Source organism: Peromyscus maniculatus, chromosome 6 (genome assembly GCF_049852395.1).
Source record: "Peromyscus maniculatus bairdii isolate BWxNUB_F1_BW_parent chromosome 6, HU_Pman_BW_mat_3.1, whole genome shotgun sequence".
NCBI lineage: Eukaryota > Metazoa > Chordata > Mammalia > Rodentia > Cricetidae > Peromyscus > Peromyscus maniculatus.
Genome location: NC_134857.1, coordinates 105374964 through 105399860, shown reverse-complemented (window position 1 = coordinate 105399860; position 24897 = coordinate 105374964). Strand labels below are relative to the sequence as shown.

Sequence of the window (24897 nt, the reverse complement as noted above, 5' to 3'; positions counted from 1 at the left end):
TTAATAAGAACTGAGAGAGTTGTGAACGAGTCTCAAGACAGAGATCCAAGTTAAGTCTTACAGAATTGAGAGACAGTGTTGCTTTATTTTAGGTAAGAAGAAATTAGGGAGGGAAGAGAAATGGATCTCCATAGCTATGCTGATTACTTAATGTTCAAAGATTAAGATGTTAGGGAATCAACGATGCCAACACATCTAAGAAATTTATTAAGGATGAGACAAAAATAAATACTTTAATAGCTCCTATACAAGTGTCCACAGTCTAAAAATTGTAGTATAATTGAAAATGCAAATGGACTGTTACTTGAATTTTTCATGTATTTTTTTATTGTGAAGAAAGAAAGGTCTGGAAGGCAAAACCTTAAATTATATTTTTAAAACATCTTCACAGACCTTGTTATGGATTTTATGAAACTTGTCTATGGGAATATTGGAAAGTTTAAAGATAGTGACTATCTGGTTCTATTTTCAAGCTACAAAGCCACCAGTGGTATGGGATACAATTAACAGAGAAGTGGATGATCTTGTTCAGAGTTTACGTTAATAAAGTAGATGCTATATGTCATATCATAGTGTTCAGAGTTTGGGGATGAAGTAGAAAATTAAGGCTCCCTATAATGGCTTTATAGACATCTGGTAAAATCAGAAGAATATCAGTGAACCTAATTTCAAATTCCATCTTGGTCTACTCCAGCACACAATTTCCATTGCTCACATTCATCCAGATCAGATGTATCATGGACTGTCCACTTATCCGTGGTAATGGGCTTACTTTCTTTCCAGCACACCATCTTATTCAGATAAGCCACCTAAGTCCTCCATCTGTGGGCACCTGCTTGCAGCCCAACATTTGCTTCCTACAGCCCTTGTTCACTCTGTTCCAAAATAAAGCCCCCTCATAGGCCTGTCTGGCATGCAGCTGTGATTGTACACAGTTAGTAAGATACTGTTGATTGTGTCTGTCCTGTGTTAAGTGCTACAAGTTTAGCAATTTCTTAAAACTCTATGTAGAAATATCTTTCCTGCCCAAAGAATTAGTAGTAGGCTACCAAACAAGCAGCAAGTGAGCGGAGGATTTAGATCTGTGCTGATGGATAGTATAGTTTTGTCCACATGTGATTCTTGTACATTTGAAATGTGTTAAGTCAAAGCCTTAAGTGTTATAGGAATCAAATGCCAGCTAGATCCTGAAGACCCAATATAAACACAGGACTATAAATCTATCAATATTTTTAATTGCTTGTCTGCTGATATATCTTAGATGTATTTTATATTTATCATGGGTAAATACAAAAAATAATGTTTGATATTTATAAAATATAAACATATATAATAAAGTGTTTTTGTCTACAGGAAAAAGTTTTCATTAGAGGATTGAACTTGAGATATGTAGAGAATCCATAGACATTTTCTTATATTTTTAAAGTAAATATCAATGGCATTAACTCTTTATGATATATGCCTCCATATAACACGTTCTCACATATGCCACCACTAAGCTTCTCATTTGCTGAGGAAATTAGAGGTGTAGATCTGATATTTTTGGCAATGTATCTACTGGGTTAGAAAAGAGTTATGGAGAGAGATATGGGAAGGACAGATAAAAGAGAAATCATTGGTGACGAAATCAAAGGTGTCACTAGGGAGGAGGGAAGCAATCAGACAGCAAAGGTGCTACCTTGCTGTGCATGCTGATCACCAGAGCGGGGCAGAGAGCAGCACAAAGTCTACACTGGGATAATGATTAGGAGGATGGTTTCTCACTTGACCAGATACAATTATATGTTTTATCACATATGTTTTATTTTTAACAGGAGTAGAAAACAGACATCCCTGTTTGATGGAAGAGAAGAGAGCCATGATTATTTGTACATTACTTTTATGACTAACATATTTCAGCACAACTATTTCAGGGTATTGTGCTGTTACCCAAACATATTCTTATTGAGAGGCTATAATAACCTCTTGAGTAATTATTTTCTTGTCTCTAACTTACAGGAAAAAAAAAAGACTGTGGCTCAAGGGAGTTCCACAAATTATCTAAGGCCACACAGCTACTGAGAGGTAGGACCGGGATGAGGATGCCGATTTTGAAAAACTCATTCCCATATCTGGGGGACAAGCATTTAATGTTTGGCATCCAGGAAGTGTGTATGCCATGATGAAGACAAGGGAAGAAGTAATCAATGGGTGCTTAAAGCCCAGCTTCAGGAGAAAGAGCATCATTCTAGGGGCTGTACCTACAGCAGGGTAGATTCTGGTGAAGAGACAGCCATGGTCCTTTATGCTAAGGTGACGACAGCCATTTTAACAATTTCATTCCAGTCAATGTAGAGTTTAAACTCTACGTATCCCATATATCTCAATGGCTAACAAAGAAGATTATTTGTGAGATCAAAAACTCTTTAGGGTTCTCAGACACAGCACATTTACAGACACTTGCACATTTTTAAGTGTGTGTATAGATTTCTGGCAGGATTGCGTTCCTAAAGTTGACTTAGAAAAAAAATCCGACATGCCCAGACTACTAGATCAGATAGTCTGCTTTATGGCCAGTGTTGTTTTGAGTCTACCTTCCTCAAGCAAACAGCATTTTCTGCTACCACCAGAAAGAGAAGGTTTTAATATCACTTCTATATAAATACTTCGTGTTTCCTATAGTTTAAAATTAATCAATCAATAAGTCTAGAATATAGATTACTTTGTACTTCTTAAAACATTATGATTTAAAAAGCAGCACAAGACTAAATGTAAGTTGGGTTTGCTAAAATTTAGGCAAAAAAAAAAATTCCTTCTATAAGATGTGTGTGTGTGTGTGTGTGTGTGTGTGTGTGTGTGTGTGTGTGTGTGTATTAAAACAGCAGTTCTGTTCTTCATGTGTTTTGGTCCTTGTTAAATAGAAACCAAATTTTATTTTAGATGAATTTTTATAATATAACGTTTAGGTGTTAGTATCTGAAACCATTAAATACTATTTTTGTCTTTAACAAAAGGAAGGAGTTGACAGCTGTGCTTGTAAGTCAGGCAAGGACCCAAAGTCTGGAAAGGAATGAAGAGAACATGCCTGTATGCTAAAGGACATGAAAAAAACATTCTAATATTTAAATAAATGTATATTGCATAAAACTGAAGATGTAATTTAAAATTCTAAAAAAATTATACTAGTAAATTCCAAGAGAACATTCCTGAAGTGGGAAGAAATCTTAAAAAAGAAAATATTATTAAAGCTGAGATTTCCCAATTACTGCAATGCAGAGTCTCATAGTCCAGATTCCTTCAAACTTTTAGATGAAGGTTTGTTAAATAATTAAATAAAGTTTCTCACTTCATTATCAAACATGGCAAGAAAAATATACATAATGATTAGAATAATCAGGAAAGAAAGAGAAAGGTTAAGTTTGGGTGATATTTTGCTTTCAGATACTGGTGGGTGGGTCACTGATATGTACACATTATTAAAAGGTGAGAAAAATGCAGAAAATTCATTTCATTGCTAAATCTGGTGATGTGTTGGAAGTTCTTGAGTTATATCAATATTATTTGGTGAGAAAGTACCTACTTTACATTCTATAACTAGAAGTCTAGTCCCCTGTGAAGGAAAGAAGATTTTCCTCTAGGTCAAGAAAATAATAGTCAGTGGTGAATGTAGTACTCCACACTTGTAATCCCAGTGCTCCAGAGGGAAAGGCAGGCCAATTGTGCATTTGAAGTCAGGCTGGGCTAGGTAGTAATATCCTGTCTCACACAGAACAAAAGAAAGTGGTAGAAACTATAATATAAGTGGGAGGGAGATGGTGAATAAATTGTAGTGGTTTAAACAAATAATTGTGGTTATTATTTCACCATTTTTAAGGGACTGTGTCATACTCTTATAAGTAACAAGGGTGAGAATTTAATTCCCACAGCTAAAAATGAAACAGGAAATTACTGTGATTTATATCAATAAAAAGTGTTAAAAAAAAAAGCTCACACTTTCTGATAAAGAGAAAGGAATGCTAAGAAAAACCTGAAAATAAATTTAAAAAAAAAACATTGTGAAAAATAGATGAGAAGTTGGATTTTCAATATGTAAAAAAAAAAACCCAAAAAACAAAAAAACACCAGCGCTCTTTTAGAATATCCAGGTTTGATTTGTTTGTCTAATGCATCTACCCACCAAAAGACAAAAACAAAACCTATCAGTTTGTTATTGAATTAATGCAAGGATAAATTCTCAAATAATAGGGATGATGGTATTTAGAAAAATTGCTCTGGAGGAGGGAGATTTGTTGGTAATGTTCCCAAAGTCACTTTGGTTGATTGTTCTGGTGAAAATTTACCTTCATATATCACAAAAAAGATAAACAAAGCTTTCATAGATTATCATAGACAAACAGGATAAAATTCCAGTTAACATGATTTTATATAGGCTTCAAATATTATAGGAACCTGTAACTCAACACAAAACTTCTTGTCTTGAAATTAACTTGTGAGCTTTATGTCTATGAAATTGGGTTCAAGTTAGGGAATTAGTGATATTCAAATAGGTAACTTTGTGATATAATTTAAGTTTTAGATATATTTTAAAGTAGACAGTAAAACTTTAGTATAGTAGATATAGTGGCATATATTGAAACATCATGCTTTTAAAGAGATGGACGTATTTCTTACATAGAAGGAACAGTACCTATTTGGACCTGCAAGTACTACTTGGTGTTTACATTTCTAGTGAATAAAGCTTTTTTTCTTCCTAATTAGAGTAGTGAACAAAATATATATATAAATGCTACAACACTGTCAAGGTAGGAACCTTGTTAATGTAGTAAGATCATGGGTCCATTAAAGATGGTCCTCACCTACTAGGGTACTGCAATTCAGATTCATACCATTCTGTCTTACTGGAGCTCTCTAGAGACCATGTTGGAGTTTTCTGAGGATGGCATGCCCTTGTGATGACTTGTGACTCTCAGTAAACATGGTCCCTCCCTGCCTTACAAGAGGAAGATGGACCAACAGAACCAGGTAAAGGATACTTATAAACATTAGCCCTTAATTCAGACAGTCGGTTAGACCTGACTTCATTTATACACACTATAGTCCTTATCTTTTCCTCAAATTTTTAATTGGTAATTTGCATATAGTCAGAACATTAGTCATGTGATGTCCTGAAAGCTGGTTAACAGAGAAGTGAGCTGCACGATAATCTCCAGACTAGAAACTGGTTAGTGCCACAACCCCATATTTTGCTTCCAAAAGCCTTAAATAAGGATTAATGCTAATAATTGCCAAGGCGTGCATATGTCTTTGTTTTATGAAAAACATTGAAGGGGATTTATTCACAGTCCTCTCTTGACAATCACAAGTGTATGAAACGGATAAAGTTGTGCGGTTTGCCTTTTCTACTTAATGATGACTCAATGCCATGCTCTCCTTGCAGGTGCTATCTCACTTTCTGCAGCTCTTGTCTCAGCCACGAGGGCAGAGGCTGGCCCAGCCTGTGCAGCAGCTTCGAGAGCTCCACGTTGTGGTCCCGGTAGTAATTGGAGAGGAAGGTTCTGGACTGGAAACAAACAAACAAACAAAAGACTTAAAGGATACTCTTAGCTCATCAAGTGTCTACACGTTGAAAGTATCCTATCACAATACGTGGCTACAAACTGTTCATTTACTATTTTCCCTCAATCACTCATTTTACACTTTGAGAAATTCTGTCTAAATAAAGAGGTGCAAGTGTGCCCTGGGAGAGTTAACTACCATTATGGCACTTACACACTTTGAGATGTACAGAGAGAAAATTGAAGCATAATACCAGAGAATAAGGCAGTGTTAATGCACAACTAAATGTACAGGAGTGAGTAAGATAAAAATATATGTTTCCTTTAAAAATTATACTAAACATTTTAAAAACATATCTGTCTGTAATGAATAAAATTATTGATTATAAACCTAATTGGCCACAGCATATATTTGAAAATTTTATTCAGGAATTTTCTCTTGATAAAATATTACATATAGTATCTCTGAAAAGTTAGGCTTCCTTGTAATTTTTTTAGATGCCTCATCAACCTGAAGAGTTTGGTCTTTTTATTATTATTATTATTATTATTATTATTATTTTACAACACCATTCAGTTCAACATAATAGCCACAGATTCCCCTGTTCTCCCCCTCTCGCCCCCCCTCCCCCCAGCCTAGGTCTTTTTTTAAAGGTAAATATGGGGTTTTAAGTTTTAATGTTTTTTTTTTTCAAGATTACTTCTATTTGTGTGTGTGTGTGTGTTCTCCTGTGTGCTCAGGTACCTGCAGAGGCTAGATTAGGACATTGGCTAGGTTGGGGCTGTGCTGGAGTTGTAGCAATGCTCTTATGAGCTATCATTCCAGACCCCAGATAAATGAGTGAATACAGAGAGAGAGAGAGAGAGAGAGAGAGAGAGAGAGAGAGAGAGAGAGAGAGAGAGAGCGCTTTTTTTTCTGGAAAACAGAAAATTGTGAACTTCCTTTTATTTCTGCCACAATCTTCACACAACAACCCAATAGTTATTTTTTTTTCTGTCTCCCATAAAATTGATCAATACTTTCATGTGCAAATATTCATAGTGATCAAACATATTTTTCTCTTGCATAGAAATTCTGTCATCTCTCCTAAGCTCTTCTCAACATTTTAACCACAAATGAATTTCTTCCTTCATAAAGCTCCCCTAGCAACTTTTGTGTATACTGTGGAAATGGATTTAGGACAATTACATTTCATCTTGGACCATTCGCCAAGCATTTCATTATGTTTCTTCCCTTAAAGCAGATGGTAAGCACTTCAAATGGGGAATAAGATGTTTACAGTAGTGGGAATGCTACATTGATGTTTTGGGCAGATTAAAGTGATTTCTGAAACCCTTTAGAAATTACTGAGTTCAAAAGTATATTAAGGACTTTCTGGCTCTTATATCACCATAGCAACACATGAAGAATGCATCCTGCCCTTGCCCACCTTGCCTTAGGAGAAATGCTTACATTATCTGGCTGGTTTCCAGCCAACATCTCCAATATATAATATATAACATCTCTAATGTAATACTCTTTCCACATATTATGATTTCTATTATTTTTTGTATTTTTATAGTTTATTATTATTTTGTGCCTCCTGTTATAATCCAATGATCCTAACTAAATTATTCACCCCATGATGAATTTTAGTAACCATTTTATCCTTATATATTCTGCATTGCTTAGCTCAGTGTCAGGCATGTTTTTGGCAGCAGATGTACGTGTACTGGTTAGTTTTTGTCAGCTCGCCCAATCTAGAGATATCTGAGAGAGAAAACATCAATTGAGAAATTGACTCCATCCAATTGGCCTGTGGGCATGTCTGTAGGTCATTTTCTTGATGCAGGAAGGCCCATCCCACTGTGGGAAGTGCCAACCCTGGGCATGTTGGCCAGGAATGTAGAAAAATGGTAGCTGAACAAGTCAAGGGAAGCCAGCCAATAGACAGCATTCCTCTATAACCGCTGTTTCAACTCCTGACTCCACGTCTCTACCTTGGCTTCTTTTGCTGTTGGATTGTGATCTGAAGTTGTAGGCTGAAATAAACCCTTTCCCCCTCAACGTTGCTTTTTAGTCAAGGTGCTTATCACAGGAACAGAAAGCAAACTAGAACAGGATGCCCTGAACACGTGTTAGTAACACTTGTATTTTTTATGCCATTGTTTACCAAACAATTTATTTCTAAGTACCTTACAATGTGGAAAGGTGTTATTTTTTTGATATATCATTATGTTTGAGTTGAATTCCAACAGGAAACAATTTCTAATGACATTTATCAGTTTTTTTTCTCTCTCTAACATCTTCTAAGTATATAAAATTATGGATTGCAAAGAAAGATCAGCAAAAAAAAAAGAAGGAAATTTCTGTTCTTAGTTTTCAAACAGCAATGTCTTTTTGCCAGAGTAGTTCAAACCAAGCAAATATTACTTCTGGATCCATGGGTGGGTATTTGCGGCCTTTGCTCTTCCCAAGGCATTTGGTCTTTCCTCCTTCCAGTAGTTGACACCAGAAGCCCTTTTGGGGGTCAAACCTAAAATATATAAGACATATAATAATTGAAAATCATATTCAGTAATGAATGTTCCCAGTCAGATAAAAGGACTACACTTTTCTATGCTTGTTGCTTTTTAATTCTTTTCTACAGATGTTCAGCTGATTTGAGAAATGAGGGTAGATATTAAAAATGCTGTATTTTACTATATATTTTCAAGTAGTTCTACTGTAAGGGAAAAGGCACATAGACCTGCAGTACAATTTTATAGTGAAACTATTATGTTCCATATTTAAGTTATGTAATAAAGTAAATGATTAAATATTAAAGCTACAGCCTACATATAAAGGGCCTTTGGATATTTTGTTTATGACTGTGAGTTCCATGTCAAAATATATTAAAGATTTCTCTGAAAGCATTTAATGGGTTTCATTAATGGGACTGAATTTCATGTAGGTATACTATTCTGGGCATAAATATAATTAAGCCTTCCAATTTGAAATATATATATATATATATATATATATATATATATATATGTATATATATATGTGTGTGTGTGTATACTGTATTCTATTCTAGATTTAAGTTTTTTTAACTTTCAAAAAGTGAATAAAAATGTAACAAAATACTATTAATTTACTTTTTATGGTATTTCATTTAATTCTTCAAGTGAACTTGGAGTTTTTTTCATAGTTAAAAAAGCTTTAAAACATTGTTTTAAACAATATCACATTGTACTTAGAAAGAATGAACTTGTCCTACTTACACATTTCTTTTTGTTTCTGATTTTGTTAATTTGGATATTCTCTCTATTAAAATATCTTTATTTAAATGGATACCTATGTTCCTATTTTTTTTTAAATGTGTAAAGATATAACTCATTACAATGTCTTCAGATATGAGACACAGGCACCACAGCTGGTCAGTAGAATGGAGTCCTCTTCTTGCCTGTTGTTGAAGGCAGATAGTCCCTTTGGGTGAATCTCATAGCTGTACATCTGTATTTAAAGGTTTCTGGCTGTCACATGTTAGACTATCAGAAGACTATCTCACCTTCAGATTGGGTGGATACCACATTCAAGTCTGTACAGACTTGACACTTTGCCACTGTGATAGTGAGAAATTTCATGAAAAAAGTTATTTTTAAGAAAATCAAGTATATATATATATATATATATATATATATATATGTGTGTGTGTGTACGTGTGTGTGTGTGTGTGTGTGTGTGTGTGTGTGTGTGTGTGTGTGTGTTTGCAAGTGGAACATGCTGCACTAATAGCAACCTGTTCAACAATGCAGTCATTGGAAATGATCTTTAAGAGAGAATGTCAAAGGTATGGAGGAATGCACCTTGAGTCTCTGAAATTCATCTTATGCCAAAGCAGAATACCCAAGTCAGACACTGGCGTGCTTCTGATACCACTTCTTTGTACTTATAGAATTCAAACATTAAACCATCATTTCCTAAAGAATACATTGCTGTGATTATTAAAGTCTACTAAGTTGTCAATTTGTATTCATATTCTCACCACAATATAACTTTCCTAAAAAGACAAAAAAAAATGGGATCTTCCATAATGACCTTTTAACATATTAGATGCCATAGCTTCATGGTCTTCATAATTCTCAGGAATTTCTAGTGGAAACTCTGCATAGAAAACAATGTGATATAGAAAATAAATTGCTGCCAGGTATTGATGGAGAACCACCATGTGATTGACACTGTAGTGACACAAAGTTCTTTTTTTTTTTTTTTAGGGCAAAAGTGCTGAGAAGCCATGGTTGACAGTGCTGAAACTGAGTGTGGTGTAGATCACGGGTACCATCAAGGCTCGGAGGATGCCATGGGTTTCAAAATGTTTTCATTGATGAAAACAAACCATTTCAAGAAACAGAAGGGTAGAGGATACAATTCCACTGTTGCTAGTGTAATTTTTCAGACATTGTTTTCTTTGTTAAACAGGAAAATTAACTTAATAAAACCAGGGAAAGTGAACAAGGTCATAACCAGCAAAGGAACAGCCCACTTGCTGTTAATGAGAGGCTCTTTCTGCTTCTTGGTAGGTTAGTCAAACATCCAAGACTTTGGCAAACCTGAAGAGGAAACCGATGCCACCAACATGCCTGAAACCTCTCCAGTGTGCTGCCCAGTTTCTCAAGCATGTCGGGAATGCTGGTGCCCACTATCAACACAACCAGCCAGCCAGGTAGCGTTTGGAGTTAAAACTTCAGAACTCACAGTTTATATTCCCCTTGTCAGTTCCTGCACTTGCTATGTTGATTCAGCCAAACTGCAGAAGCTGAATTTGTTGTCCCCAGTTCAACGCTAACCAAGCACAAGGGACAGAAAACTGAATAACTACAAGCAGACACACACACACACACACACACACACACACACACACACACACACACTAATGGTGTTTTACAGCTCCAATCAGTTCCACTTAAGTCAACAAAGAACAAAAAGATGTTCACTGCAATTGCATGACCAGTCAAAGACTGATCAGCCACAGGCTAGTGCTCCAAGCAGCAATCCCGTTTTGCAAAAGATGAAGAAAGGAAGAGAGAAGTATGGATTTCATAGGCAGTCCCTGGCACATGCTAACCTCCCTATGAAGCATCTTGACACCTGTGGTTACAGCCAGCTGCAGATAAATCGGACTTTGGTAGAGCCCTGTTGGCAATGTCCTTGACGCTGGGCCCTGGAAGGGAAGCGGTGCCGTAGCTTTGACCCAATCAGATCCCTAGAAGCTCACAGAAACTCTAATGCTATTTTATTTCTATGGTTGCAACTTAGTTACAAAAGAATGGATGTGTGGCCTGTTTTGCGTAAAGTCAAATGTATGAGAATTTCTGATGAACACTAACAAGATAGGAAAAATGAAAGAATGAACCAAATAAGAAGGGGAAATTTAAATTTATCGCTATGGGACTTGCTGCATGCATAAAACATGGAAAAGGTTTGCGGTTTTGTTGCTCAGCAGATGTTTTAGAAAGATGAAGCATAATTGACTGGGATGTAAAGTTAATTAGTTGCAGAATATTTTGTTGCCCTGGGCCCATTCCTATAACACCATTGCACCTGAAATTTGCCTCTGCACATATGTGCTCTCTTTTATGGCGTGAGGGAAATTTTCTTTAGTTTCCTTCCTGACCTGTTGCTAGAGTGACCTGATCCATGCAGTCTAGGTTGTACTTGTACATGTTACCAATTAAAATCAGATACATCAGTAGTCAAATGGATAAAAGAAGACAGAGCTATTTCCAACCTTACATTCCAATCTGCTCCTTGTATATCACAGGCCTTCCTCTAGTTTTCATTAATTTCCCAAGAGGAAAAACAATTCGGCTTGTTGTGCAAAATGAGATGGGGACATTGGTAGCACGATGGCCCTAAACAGCACTTTCTGCCTCAGGATGAGAATATTTAACTGTGTTAAGGCAAACTACAACACTGATAACAAAGCTGAGGTGTCTGGACCCATGCTGACAGCATCTCTCCTTTTTGGTAGTGTGAGGTCTTAGAGTAAGCTGCGGGTTTTTCTTGTTCTGCAAAGCAGATGTTGTAAGTCAAAACTTTGTTCAGACTTGGGAATGAGCCATCCTGAATACTGAAGGTCATTTTCAAACATACAGTTTTGTGCCCCTGACTGTTTAAGGTCCTGTTCCATTTATTGCATAGCTAACTTCGTTGACACTAAGTCTAACAGAAAGATCTTCTCTAGGTTATATCAATTCATTGTTTCATGGCTTTATTTTAACAAGCATGAAATTGTGAACATAAGATTCAAAGCTTTTTCACGTAATTGTTAAACAACTCTTAGGGCCTGAGTTGGCTGACATTTGACTTCATTTATTATGCCAAGCATCACTATGGTAGTTAAATTTTGTGATATGTGAAATATATTAAAATCCATATATTTTGTGCTTGTTTATAAACTCTCCTTCATAAGTATGGCTTTACAGGTTTATTGAGCCATAAGCAACTATTTGCAGTAAAAAGGATAGAACCATTACCTAGGCTACTGCTGAGAAGGGCAAGATATGCCAACATCAATAACTATTAATGCAAAACACATTATGGGAAGCTTTGTCTACTCCATCAACAGGGGCATGCCTTGTGTGGCTGCTATTTCCATGTGTAGGTAAGAACTTCATTAGGATTGTTTTAGCGGATAAGGAAAAACCCAATCTCATTACTGCTTTTCCTGTCCCTCCATTACCCTCTCTAATTGTCTAATTGCTGAGTCTAATCTTCTGTGAACTGGGAAATTATATAATCAGGCTTGTTAGAATTTCACCTAAAATTTAATAGGCTTTATATCAGAGCTTGGGGGAGTCTTTTATGAGTAAAGTACAGGCCCCTTTAAAGCATGTTTCAGCTGTTTGGAGCACTTCTTTTTGTTAACTTGCTTACCCCATTTTAAAACTATCTACTTGAATAGATAGTTTTGTCATCCCAAGATGAGGGCAACATAAATGCTATTCCACATGCCCTTTTGTCACATATTATGTCCCTCCCTGCCAAAAGATGGGTTGCATTTCCATCCCTTGAATTTGTACTTGATTTACTGACTGTTGTGACCAACAGAACAAAGCATGAAGCAAATTTTGTGGCTGTCAAGCGTAGGTCATAGCAGCCATGGTGATCTTAGATCACATGGTTCTTCTGCTTTACATTCTTTTTTAGAATGCAACTAGTTCATTGAGAAAAGGCCAAGGGCAGAGAGAAGCTATATAAAGAAACTTCATGCTACTGAATTCAGTCTTTGATTCAGTAGCCAAAGATGTGAATGAAGAAGCCTCCAGATAATTTCAGTCCTTTGCCATTTGAGTTGTAAACAGATACATACTCAGGTCTTCCCAGTGGTGATCTGCTGTGGGATGTCAGTCTGCATGCTGTGAATATGTGTTGCTCTGATTGGTTGATAAGTAAAATGCTGATTGACCAGTAGCCAGGCAGGAAGTATAGGTAGGATAAGCAGACAAAGAGAATTCTGGGAAGAGGAAGGCTGAGTCAGGAGATGCCAGTCCACCATCCAGGGAGCAGCATGTAATAGCACACAGGTAGAGCCACAGAACACACGGTGGCATATAGATTAACAGAAATGGGCTGAGTTTTAATTAACATAACCCTCTTTGTGTTTAGTTGGATCTGAGCAGCTGCAGACACAGGAAAACTTCCAACTACAGTAATCTTACATATCAATGGTTAAAAAGCAAACAATTCTGGTTAAAAAGCAAACAATTCTCAGTGCAATCCTTTCTAATTACTGACCTACAAAACCCATGATCCTGGCAAAAGGGCTGCGATCATGCAAACAAATTTTAGTAATGGTTCATGATGCAACAATAGATTACTACATGATTCCATTTGGCTATAAACATTTTAATAAATGCAGAATAAAACATTGTTCTGTAATGATTTCCTCTGAGGCTAAAACTTTCAAACTTGAAGGCAAACTTCTTAAGACACGGGATAGGAAAAGTGAGATGAAACTACGGAATACTCTAGGACAGGATGTTTACAAGGAGGTGAAACAACAGGATGTTCTAAGGGGAAGTGAAACATTCCATCCTTCAAGGAAGTTCCATAAGACATGAAATAAACAACTCAAAATAGCTGCAGGAAGTCCCTGAAACTGAACAATAAATACAAACAATAAAATATAAACAATAAATATAAACAATAAAAACTTCTGACAGTGACTGTCTGAGGAGTTTAGGAGCTTGAAGACTCAGGGCAAGCAGCCTGGCAGAAGCAGAGACTAGAGAAGCAGCCAGAAACAAGCAGGTACCAACCAGTCAAACTGCATAAAAGAAACAAAGACCAACTTAGCTGCCTGGAAAAGGATCAGGCCAACTGAAGCACCAGGAATGGCCACCTCCAACCCATAGAGCTGCCTGTAGGCTATGGAGTATACTCCAGGTTTACAGCTTTTGTCTGTGCTGGGACAGAAGTTTAGAGATAACAGTTGTCTTTGAGCTATTTCTGCTCCTCTATTAACCACAGTAAAACTCATTGGTTCACCAAAGTGGACTTTAGTGTATCTGTAATTTTGTCTGTTGCCAATTTCCTGTCTGGGGTAAGTAGACATTTATTCATATATCCCCAGGAATAGTACCACACAAACCAACATACATGCACTTCTCCTAATTTGTCCTAAATATTGTTCACTGTCTCAAAGGAAATGATGACTTTCCATGTTTTATTTCTGTTCTGTTCTATTTTTTTCAAGACAAGGTTTCTTCATGTAGCTCTGGCAGTCATGGAAATTGCTCTGTAGACCAGGATAGCCTCAAACTCAGAGGTCCATCTGCCTATGCTGGGATTAAAGGTGTATGCCACCATTGCAGGCCCATGTTTCATGTATAACTTGCTCTGAGGGGACAAGTCATTTTCGCCTTGGTAACTTCAAATTTTAGGACACTGTACACAAAGTGTCAGACATATAAAATATCTAAACAAATTTACATTGGAGAAAGGCTCAAAAGCAAGATTTATCATAATATAAAGTACATATTATACTTTATAATGTAAAGCATGCCTGTTATTCAAAAGGAGACATCTTATGAGTAATGAGAATATTTCTTTGTGTCTGAGTAGCAGAATGATGTATAAATTCATAGCTAGTATTAATGATGCTATATACATACAGACCAGTGATAATTTACGATGGCAAATAATGGAAGTGAAATCAAGCATGAGAATAGACTCACGTTAGTGCTTCAGAGTAATTAAAATGAGGTGTAACTCCTAGAAATTTCTGGACTTCATCCATCACAGTGGCTGGGTCAGATCTCAGCTGCTGTCCATCAATAATTAGCAACTGCAAAGCCAAAAATAGTCTCGTATGAAGAACAAAATGGAATTAAATCTACCAAGCCTGCCCCTCTTGACCTGGTATGGCATTAACGAGTCAGGTCACTTTGAATGAGAAGAAAACATGCATTGTGCAGCACACATTTGAATGTTGCTCTTTTTGTTTCTTTTATAACTAATAATACTTAAAGTTTTCCTTAAAAATTGTTTTTGTGTTGGTGAATTATGAACTCAGTTTATTCTTAAGCGGAAGTAGATGCAAATGTTTGTTGCTTTGGAATTGTAATATACACAGGGGTTTCCCATCTCTAGATTATATTACCAACTAACCATCCAGCCTACTGAATGTCAGCACTAACCTTGAGGCCAATGGCTCAAGTGTGACCACTCAGGTGAAAGTATCCCGTCTGTTCTTACAAACCATGACTGAGAATGAGAGGAAAATGTTTGTCTCTGACTTTCTCACCTTGGGTCATTAATGGAGAATATGAGACTTGCCCAAGGGGATGTTTAAAAAGAGTGTTAAAACCAAAGTCTCCTTGGAGCTTAAATTGCACTATGGGCTAAAATGAAGAACATGGAGGATGTTTTTCTCAAATCTGATTGTGGTTTTATCACATGTCTGCTAAGGCCCTTCTCTTTATAGTCATCTAGTATAAGAACCTCTTCTTTCCTAATAAGGTTCTCACGTGACAGAGAAAAAGCAGGAATCCATGTGGATACTTTTTTTTTTTTTTTTTTTTTTGGTTTTTTTAAGACAGGGTTTTTCTGTGTTGTTTTGGTGCCTGTTCTGGATCTCGCTCTGTAGATCATGCTGGCCTTGAACTCACAGAGATCTGCCTGGCTCTGCCTCCCATGTGCTGGGATTAAAGATGTGCACCACCAGTGCCCAGCGCATGTGGGTACTTTTACAAAGTCTCTGGCTAACTGGCTTCTCTACTAGTTGCTGAGGAGATTCAGTTTTGAATTATATCATGTTTCCTTTGGGACAATGCATTCCTTGAAACCAATTACTCGTAATGGTGTCTCCTATATACATGCTTCAGAGCCATATAACTACATTGAATGGCATTAGTAAAATAAAAAATATGTAAAAATCCACAGTTCTTATTGTTTCTATTGCAAACTGTTACCTGTGGTGAAGCTCATTCCATTTTCTGTGTGTCAATACAATGCAATCATGATGTAAATGGAACCTAATTTCATACCATTACCTGAGAAGTAGCAAAGTAGGTCAGCCATCTTTCTATGTGTACTGCATACCACCCAGGTACCAGACATCTCCTCTGCAATGTTTTCAAATCAGGTGGGGCCCAGTGTCCTGTTGTGATGACTTCATAGAAATTGAACCTCAGGGCAGCTGGATCTTCATGGGATCGTTGGTGCTTTAAAGGAAAAGTGAAGTGTTTTTTAAATGTTTGCATAATGTTGTGTGCATATGGACCTGTGCATTTGGCACATTGCTTATTTGAAAGAGCAGATTTAAACTAAATCTCAAGTGATATGCAGATATATTTGGGGTTGTTTTGATTTTAAAACATGTAGGCAAAAGACAGGGACAGAATGAAAAGATTTTCTACAAGGGTCTGATTAGAAATGAACATATATTAGAGGCAAAAATTAAGCTTGATGAGCTGAAATTTAGATGGATGGGAGTGGTCTCACATGTTGCTTGGTCTACTGCATCTTCCCAGTTCCTTCTGATGGTTTCTCTGTGTGGCAGATCCTATGCTTGTGGACACCTCAGATTCTGATTGCTAACCATTGCTTAGGGATGTTCTATTCAAGTTGAGGATGTTCAAAGTGCTTTTGCTCTCTATGAGTCTCCACCAAATACTATTTCACTGCTGCTTTTCAGTATCAAAACCTAACAGTCATTCACACAAAACTACCATTTGGAAAAAGAACCGAGCCCAACTAAATGAGAGTCAGATTTAATAATGAAGATGTTTGAAAATGTATTAGTCTTGTCCCTAGACAACAACAAAAAATAGTGGTAAATTCTGAATATAAAAAGATGTGAAGCATAATTGTTGTTTTTAAAGAAACGAAACCTAGCATGAGAGACAGTAGAGCAATAAATAATACCAAAATCATATATTTGACTGACATATAAGAAGTATCTTAAGCCGGGCGGTGGTGGCACATGCCTTTAATCCCAGCACTCAGGAGGCAGAGCCTCTGTGAGTTCCAGGACAGCCTGGACTACCAAGTGAGTTCCAGAAAAGGCGCAAAGCTACACAAAGAAACCCTGTCTCAAAAAACAAAAAACAAACAAACAAACAAAAAACAAACAAACAAAAAGTATCTTAATGGTGACAGCCAGGCCAATAAAGGAGTAATACAGACTGACCAATGAGAAAATTTTAATAACAGGTGAAGCTTTTGAGCCAAATGTTTTTTGAAGCAAAAATTTCAATAATTAGAGGATAAGCAAACAAGCAAGGAAAATAGAAGTGGAAAAGGCAAGGTAAGTCTGTGTTAAGGTGTATAAGGTGTGTGCATATAAATGAACTGGTGTTTCATAATATCTAAAGTTAATATGGAGGAAAATCTACCCGAGAAAAAGCATGGTAATATATAGGGCATGCTATGTCTGGCAGAGGTGGTTCTTATTTTATAAGCAAATTTTACATGTAAATTATTCTAGAAAAGGAAAAATAGTTTAGGGAGGGGTCAAAGACCAAGAGTGGAAAGTAACTGCCTGATGGGTGAAACTAATATTTTGTTTTATTCATCATGCTGAAAGCATGCAGATTACATAACCAGACTAAACAACAAAACGTGCAGAGATTCCCTAATTGGAAAAATAATTGTAAATATGCAGTGCCTGCGTATTAGTAGAGTACAGCAGGGCTGGAATTTTTGTTATCATCAGTGACAAGAGTGCGCTCAATGGGCTCTTATTGACTTACATAAGTTTAGCGTCAAATTTTCTTTATATCCCTGCAACTAAGATTAGCATAAAAATATGACCAGAAAGTCACAAAGGAACATATTTTATGGAAAAATAGCACTTTAGTTCCTTTGTGAGGTCCATTATAGAAGTGTGGGGTGGAAATTACAGTGGCAGGTGACATTTGTGCTGGTTTCCGACTCACACCTGCTGAGCCGCAGATTTATGGCCCTTACTGAAAGGACAGGTCTAGCTAAGTAATAGGCTACATTATTTTGAAATGTGGAGCACTTTGGGGCCCTAGCTTCAGCCATACAGGCAATAAAAAGTATTATCAGAAAAAAATAATTCCCTTAAACCTGTGTATTCAAAGAATTTATTTGGAAAGTAGTCATAGGTAAGCACTGTATTATGTACATTCTATTTCATTCAAGTGATTTAATCTATATAAAACATTCATTTTAGTCTACCCTGAATAGATTACACATTCAGCATTCTCACAATATTTGATTTTAAAACTTTTAATTAAAGTTTACATCTCAGTGTTTTGATAGTTTTTTAAATTAACTTTATTATAAAAGCCTTGCAAATAAAAAATTTCACGCACCCAAATTCACCAGATGCAAAGTCTATACATCTTAATAAACTTCTCTATTAGTTAGAATAGGGATTCCGGAGCTGTGGGACTTCATATTGGATTTCACACTTTCAGTATAGAATACATTTTATGCACTTGTCCACCACCAAAACTGAAAAATCCATGACAGAGTTAGAAATAGAAAAGCAATTATCTTTTTATCCTCTTTCATAACTCACATTCGTTGGCTGCATTTGGTCCTTCTACCTCCTCTAACATTTAGCCTTTCTTGTTTACTCTTCTACATGTTATATATTACATGCTGGCTAGTTTTATGTCAACAGGCTAGAGTCACCCGAAAGGAGGGAACTTCAATTAAGAAAATATCGCTGTAAGTTCTGGATACAGGGCATTTTTTTAGTTAATGATTCATGGAATAGAGCTCAGGCCATTGTGGGTGATGCCATCTCTGGACTGTAGTCCTCGGTTCCATTAGGAAGCAGTTGGAGAAAGCCAGTGTACAGCACTCCCCTATGGCCTGTACATGAGGTTTCTCCCCATTTGATTTCTTGACCTGATTTTCTTCAGTGATGAACAGTGCTGTGGAAGCATAAGCCAAATCAACTCTTTCCTCTCTAAGTTACTTTTGGTCATGGTGTTTCATCATAGCAATGGTAATCCTCACTAAGATAAATTATTGGTAGTATTTAAAAGAAATGAATTTGTATATAAATTATTGGTAGTATTTAAAAGAAATGAATTTGTCTTGCTCTGCCTTATAAATTCTCATTTACTTTTTAGCATCAATTTATATTTATTTGTTCTGTCAGTGAAATATAAATAATGTAACTGAGAGTCAATAAAACACTTTTCGCTATGAGATCCTTGTATAATTAAAAAAAAATCCTTTGTAAAAAAAGCTCTTTGCTGATTTCTATTCCATTTTGATTGTTTCTAAGCAGTTCACTTTTTTTCCTGTTTTACAAAAATCAAAGTGTATTAATGCTTATATACTATTATTTTAATATTCCTATAGTTTTTTAGTTAAAATATTTCTTTATTCTTTCAAAATATGACACACATATCTTGCTCTTTTCCATGCCTTACTTCCCAACTTACATTCTACTTTGACATCAATTTTATGTCTTCTTTTATATGTATTTATTTGTTTTTGATCCACTGAGTCCAGTTAATGCTGCCCATGTGCACGTGAGTGCTAGAGTCATCCATTGGAGCATAGCCAATTCACCAGTGGCCATATTCCTAAAGAAAAGTGACTCTCCCTTCCCTAGTAGTCATAAATTGCCAATAACTTCTCAGCTAGGGAAGGAGTTTTGGGAGCCCTTCCCCAATCTATGCTGAAATTTTCATTGCCTTGATCTGTTCAGGTCTTATGCAGGTAGATACATCTAATGTGACCGCATGCACGCAATAATTATGACATGTCCTAAGGATGACATTTCACAGTATTCTTTGTGTTTTCTTTCTAATAATATTCAGTTTTATGCTTTGAAAATACATTTCTATTTATTAAACAATTTATCACAAATGCCTCATCTTGAGTTTATAATCAATTGCAGAATTGATTATCCATTTGTTTTTCTACTGTGTCTTTAATCTTCTCTTTAGATTCATGTGACCACACATGGTTTCTCTAAGCCTGCTTATACTGTGTAATAACCATGTTTTATTTTTTTCCTTCAGAGTCACACCTGTGAGTCTTTAGCAGTGGCTGCCATGATTCCTTCTTCCCTATTTGTGTGTGGACCAAAACTGCCTGTTTTTTTTTTTTTTTTCTTTTACCCCTATTGCTAAGGGCCACACTTCCTGCCACATCGTTTAGTTCAATTAAAGTGATTCAGGCCTAGTTTGTGTATTTGTCAAACTTCTTAGTAACCCCGGTGCTGTAGTCCCAACCTCTATTTGACAGTATTGCCTTCTCTTGTACTTGGAGTCATTGTGTTCACCATGATTCCTTCAATTCATCTTTCTGAGCATTTTTCGTCTCTGAACTTTGTCTGAGGGGATTTCACTATTTCTGTTTCCCAGGCTTCATGCCTCTGATTCATAAATTCCTGTCTCTAGCTCAGATTTCCCCCCAGAGTTTCACATGACTGCCTCCATTATACAGATTAGCATAGGGGTCTACACATTAGGAACATTTCCGTAACTCGAGCATTCTACTCTCATCATCACCTGCTTTCTGGCACCCACAACCTCCTGTTTCCTTCTCCTGCACTTGTTGCATGGAGATGTAGGCTCATCATCCAGTTGCCCAGTGTGAAGGAAACTTTACTTATTCTTCAACTGTCTTCATTAAGCTCTGCTGATTTTCACCCCTAGGTGCATACTACTTTATATCCCCTTTTGTGTCTACTTGCTTTAGACACAATTGCTTTATCTACTCTTGATTTCTTAGTAAGGCTATTGCAATAGCTTCAAGTTTGACATCCCTGAATGGTCCTTTGAACTACCCTAATCTATACTTTAAGTAGCAGATTTAATGATGTATCCTAAAGAAAATATGGTAGTGGTCATTATCAGGTGCTCAGATGACAGTCTGCTGTGGATATCACTCTATATGAATAAAACACTGATGGCCAGTGACCAGGCAGGAAGTATAGGCGGGACAAAGAGAGAGGAGAATTGGGGAAACAGGAAGAAGGAGGGGAGACATTGCAGCCACCGCCAGGACAAGCAGCATGTAGACTCTGGTAAGCCACCAGCCACATGGCAAGGTATAGATTTATAAAAATGGGTTAATTTAAGATAAAAGAACAGTTAGCAAGAAGCCTGCCACGGCCATACAGTTTATAAGTGATATAAGCGTCTGAGTGATTATTTTATACGTGGATTGTGGGACTGCGGGGCTTGGGGAACCTGGAGAGAAGCCCTCCAGCAACAACAGTCCTGATGGATTTCAGACTCAACTTTTGAAGTGTCCACCTGGGTTTTCCTTGGGGTCACAATGACATTACTATTAACTCTTTAAATAGGGTATGAGCTTTTATAGCCAGAAGATTTCCTTTATAACATTACTCCTCTGTTGTTATCCTCGCCTTCAAACACTTGATGCCTACGCATCCTTTAGTTTTAAGTCCGAAGTTCATTGGACTATAGAGAGTGTTCTCAGCATACCTTTACAGAATTTCTTAAAGCACCCTAACAAACAAATGCTAATTGTGAATTATTATGTATAAAACTAGGATAAAAACAGTTCATTGACATCTTATTAATTAAAATGATAATTAAACATAGCAGCACAATATTCAAATCTATAATTCTGCACATTTGCTTTATCTTCTGCTATTATTTGATAGATAGGGCTTCAGTGTATCTAAACATTTGTTCATCCATTTGAAATTTTCCTTATAATCAATTCCAAAGTCAGTAATCACAGTAGAAAGGATTTTAACATACCTATTATGTTATTATCAATTGTTTTCAGAAAATATCTAAATATATTTTTAGTGAAATGTTGAGACCTGTATCATTACATCTTGCCAGCAAACAAATATAACACAAGACTTGTTACTTTCTTAAAAAAGCATTCCATTTTAATTTATATTTTATTGACCTCCAAGTTGGCCATTTTCACATAAACTATTGAGTGGTTATACTTGATATGTAGTAGTCTGTTCCCTTTGCTCACTTGTTTACTGATACTAGTATTTATTCTTTTGACAAGTTGGAGGTCATACATAAATTAAGGCACAAAGTAATTTTCCTTGTGCTGTTAAAGATGTACTCCTTAGAAGCTGACTTTTACTTTAAAGGCATTTTGATGGACCAAAACTTCACGTTTGTATGATTTTGGAAATTTGTCAGTTCTTTTGTTTACTATTTTTGTTGGTTTGTTTTTCAAGAAAGAGTTTCTTTGTTAGCTCTGGCTGTCCTGTAACTAGCTCTACATACTAGACTGGCTTTGAACTCACATAGATCCATCTGCTTTTGCCTCCCAAGTGCTGGCATTAAAGGTGTGTCCCACCACCACACACTGTTTATTACTTTTTTCTGTCATTTTATTGTTTAAAATCCATTCAACAATTCTGCATGAGTTAAATGTTTAAATGAAAAAAATGCATAGATGGATGGAGAGATAGACAGACAATATAGATAGACAGATAGATAGACAGACAGTCTGATTTTTGACATAGGAATTTTTGCACTTGACTCCTTAGCATATCTGGGTTTTATTTAATGATTAAAACAAGCTACACCTGAATGTACTCAGCACTACTTTTCTTCATACCTGGTACCAAGAATATGCCCTGTCCGAGGGGTCGATAAGGATAGTAATGATCTTGGCTTTGGGAACAAGAGATGCAGCTCTCTTTGGAGCCTCTTCTGAGTGGAAATAGTTAGCACTCTTTTCAAAAAGGAAATCACTGGTAATGTTGGAAGGAGTAGGGAAAAAGTCCATATACCTGCAGGTAAGAAAAGATAATTAATTAATCTGGGCAATATTTTTCATTCTGTCATCCTCTGAATAGGAGGAATTTGAACAGGTCTTACATTTGTTTGCATCAAGTTCAAATTAGTGCATTACAAAATCATCCAAATAGTCATCATGCTGTGTACTTCTAATGTGAAAGCAACCCAGAATGTTATGTACTTATAACTTATTTAAGGCAAAGGAAAGAGCAAGATAGATTGAGTTGAAAATGAATGATGGGATAATACGGTGGATTTGAGCTTATACTCTCTGCTGTCACAAACCAAACCTAAAATTACAGATTATGCCTGAAAAATACAATATTGTATAATCTCGCTTGAATGAAACTTTAAATAGTAAATGTGTTTGCAAATTTGAATGCTAAGATTCTTAAGGTGAGATTAAAGTTCACAAGACATGTAAGTCAAAACAGCTATAAAAAATTAAACAGATTAAAGCATCGCTGTTCTCCTTTCTAACTTCAATAAAATTTGCTAATATATGCAGTAATATCAGCACATGATAATTTATCTAGAGCAATTAAGGGGCTATTTTCTGTCAGTTGATCCTGCAATGCCTCCATAGGTTCACTCCTCCATATGCTGTCAGAACGTTCCTCTCCGTGTAGATTATGGAATCAATATGTTCTGAGGCTAATTCAGTACAAAGCTTTAATTATGTGTGTAACCCTCTTTACAGCTCATCACTTCTCTCACCCTCAAATGTTCTAGAAAAAAAATAATGAGAGCAATTAAGAATTCATAGAAGGCACTTATTTTCTTCTTTGACATTTGTTATTATGTTTCCCAAATGAAGAGTATTGAAGAATCTCATCTGTATTCTTGCTTAAAAATTCGTGTTCCATTTGAGCTCAGAGATAAGAGAAAATTGCTTTTCTTTCTTTAATAATTTGTGTGTAATTCCAAAATGTAGACGAGAGATAGGGTAGCAACATCTCAGATGCAGAGTGAACACAGTTTCACTCAGGATTAGAAGTAAGATCTGCCCAATGGCATTGCCCTTGATGGGTCTTATTTCTAGAAGGTTCCTGTGTTATGGTGACACACAAAATTAAATGCTACAAATTGTGCATCAAAAGGAATTTTCCTCATATGAGATTTGCCTTATATTCCTTGGGAGTGTAAATCCAGGGAAATCAAATCTAAGATCATAATTTCTTGGAAAGTTAGGATACAGCCAGAAAAATTCACCAGACTGAATACCAACTCCAATATTATGTTTATTCTATTTCAGCTTATGGAAAGTATTGTTATTTTAAGTGTTTTCCATCATTTATCAAGTGCTAATTAATGTTTCTTTTGTGTGTGTGAGTGGAATTGATATGGTTTAGGAAAAGCTCTATTATAGTTTGCATGACAAATATTGCCTACATTGCAATACAACATACACTGCTCATGTGGTTAATGAAGACACATGTCCCAGAGTACAAAATAAAAGCAACCTCAGGCATCACTGTGAAGACAAATTATGTGTTTAATAAAATAAATGGAGAAACTGTAAAATAAGAGTATGCTTAAAGAGAATTTTAAATATCTTTATGAGTAATTCTGATGAAAAATACCCTGCAATGTTCATTATTCAATCATATTAACTTACCAGAAAAATATTATCATTATTGCACTGTCCAAATCAAATTATAAGCAACACTGATTAAACATATCATCATTATAAATTAATTTCTAATTCACTGTGGTAGAATTGAGCATAACAAATTTATTCTGTAATTATGCAGATGCCATGCACACATCTGTAATTGCTCTGCAATGATGGAGCATGTGTTAATATTGGAGTTCACTTTTTGTTGTTATTCTTACCACTCAATTCCCTTGTGATAGTTGTTTCCATTAAAAAACTGAACTTCTTCAAAGGTTTTTGGGCTAGGGAGATTGCTGATGATGGAAGGGTGCATAAGAAGAAATAAATAAAGTGCAGTTGTTCCTATTACAAAGAAAAGAAGATACATGTTAAATGGCAGTAAAAGAAAAGATTGGACTATCAATGTCATATTCTAACCAAAAACAAAATTCAGTAGAACAATTCTTTCTAGTGTTTCCTTATCACTAAATAGATGTACTTCATTTTAATAACAATCCACCTTGGACTGCTGGCAGTGGTCCAGAAGGTGCC

The 24897-nt window shown here is 36.1% G+C and overlaps 1 protein-coding gene across 1 annotated transcript in view; it reads right to left on the bottom strand.

Moving 5' to 3' along the window:
* Positions 1-1791: 1791 nt before the first annotated feature.
* The window catches only part of Ndst4 (N-deacetylase and N-sulfotransferase 4), a 312207-nt gene continuing 289101 nt past the window's right edge, over positions 1792-24897 (bottom strand). Inside the window, exons 9-14 of the mRNA XM_006970412.4 lie at positions 24585-24708; positions 22567-22741; positions 16056-16226; positions 14739-14848; positions 7948-8050; positions 1792-5539 (exon numbers count right to left, since the gene is read on the bottom strand). Of these exons, the coding sequence (XP_006970474.1) occupies positions 5420-5539; positions 7948-8050; positions 14739-14848; positions 16056-16226; positions 22567-22741; positions 24585-24708 (803 nt within the window). The 3' untranslated portion in view covers positions 1792-5419. The remainder of the gene's footprint in view (positions 5540-7947; positions 8051-14738; positions 14849-16055; positions 16227-22566; positions 22742-24584; positions 24709-24897) is intronic.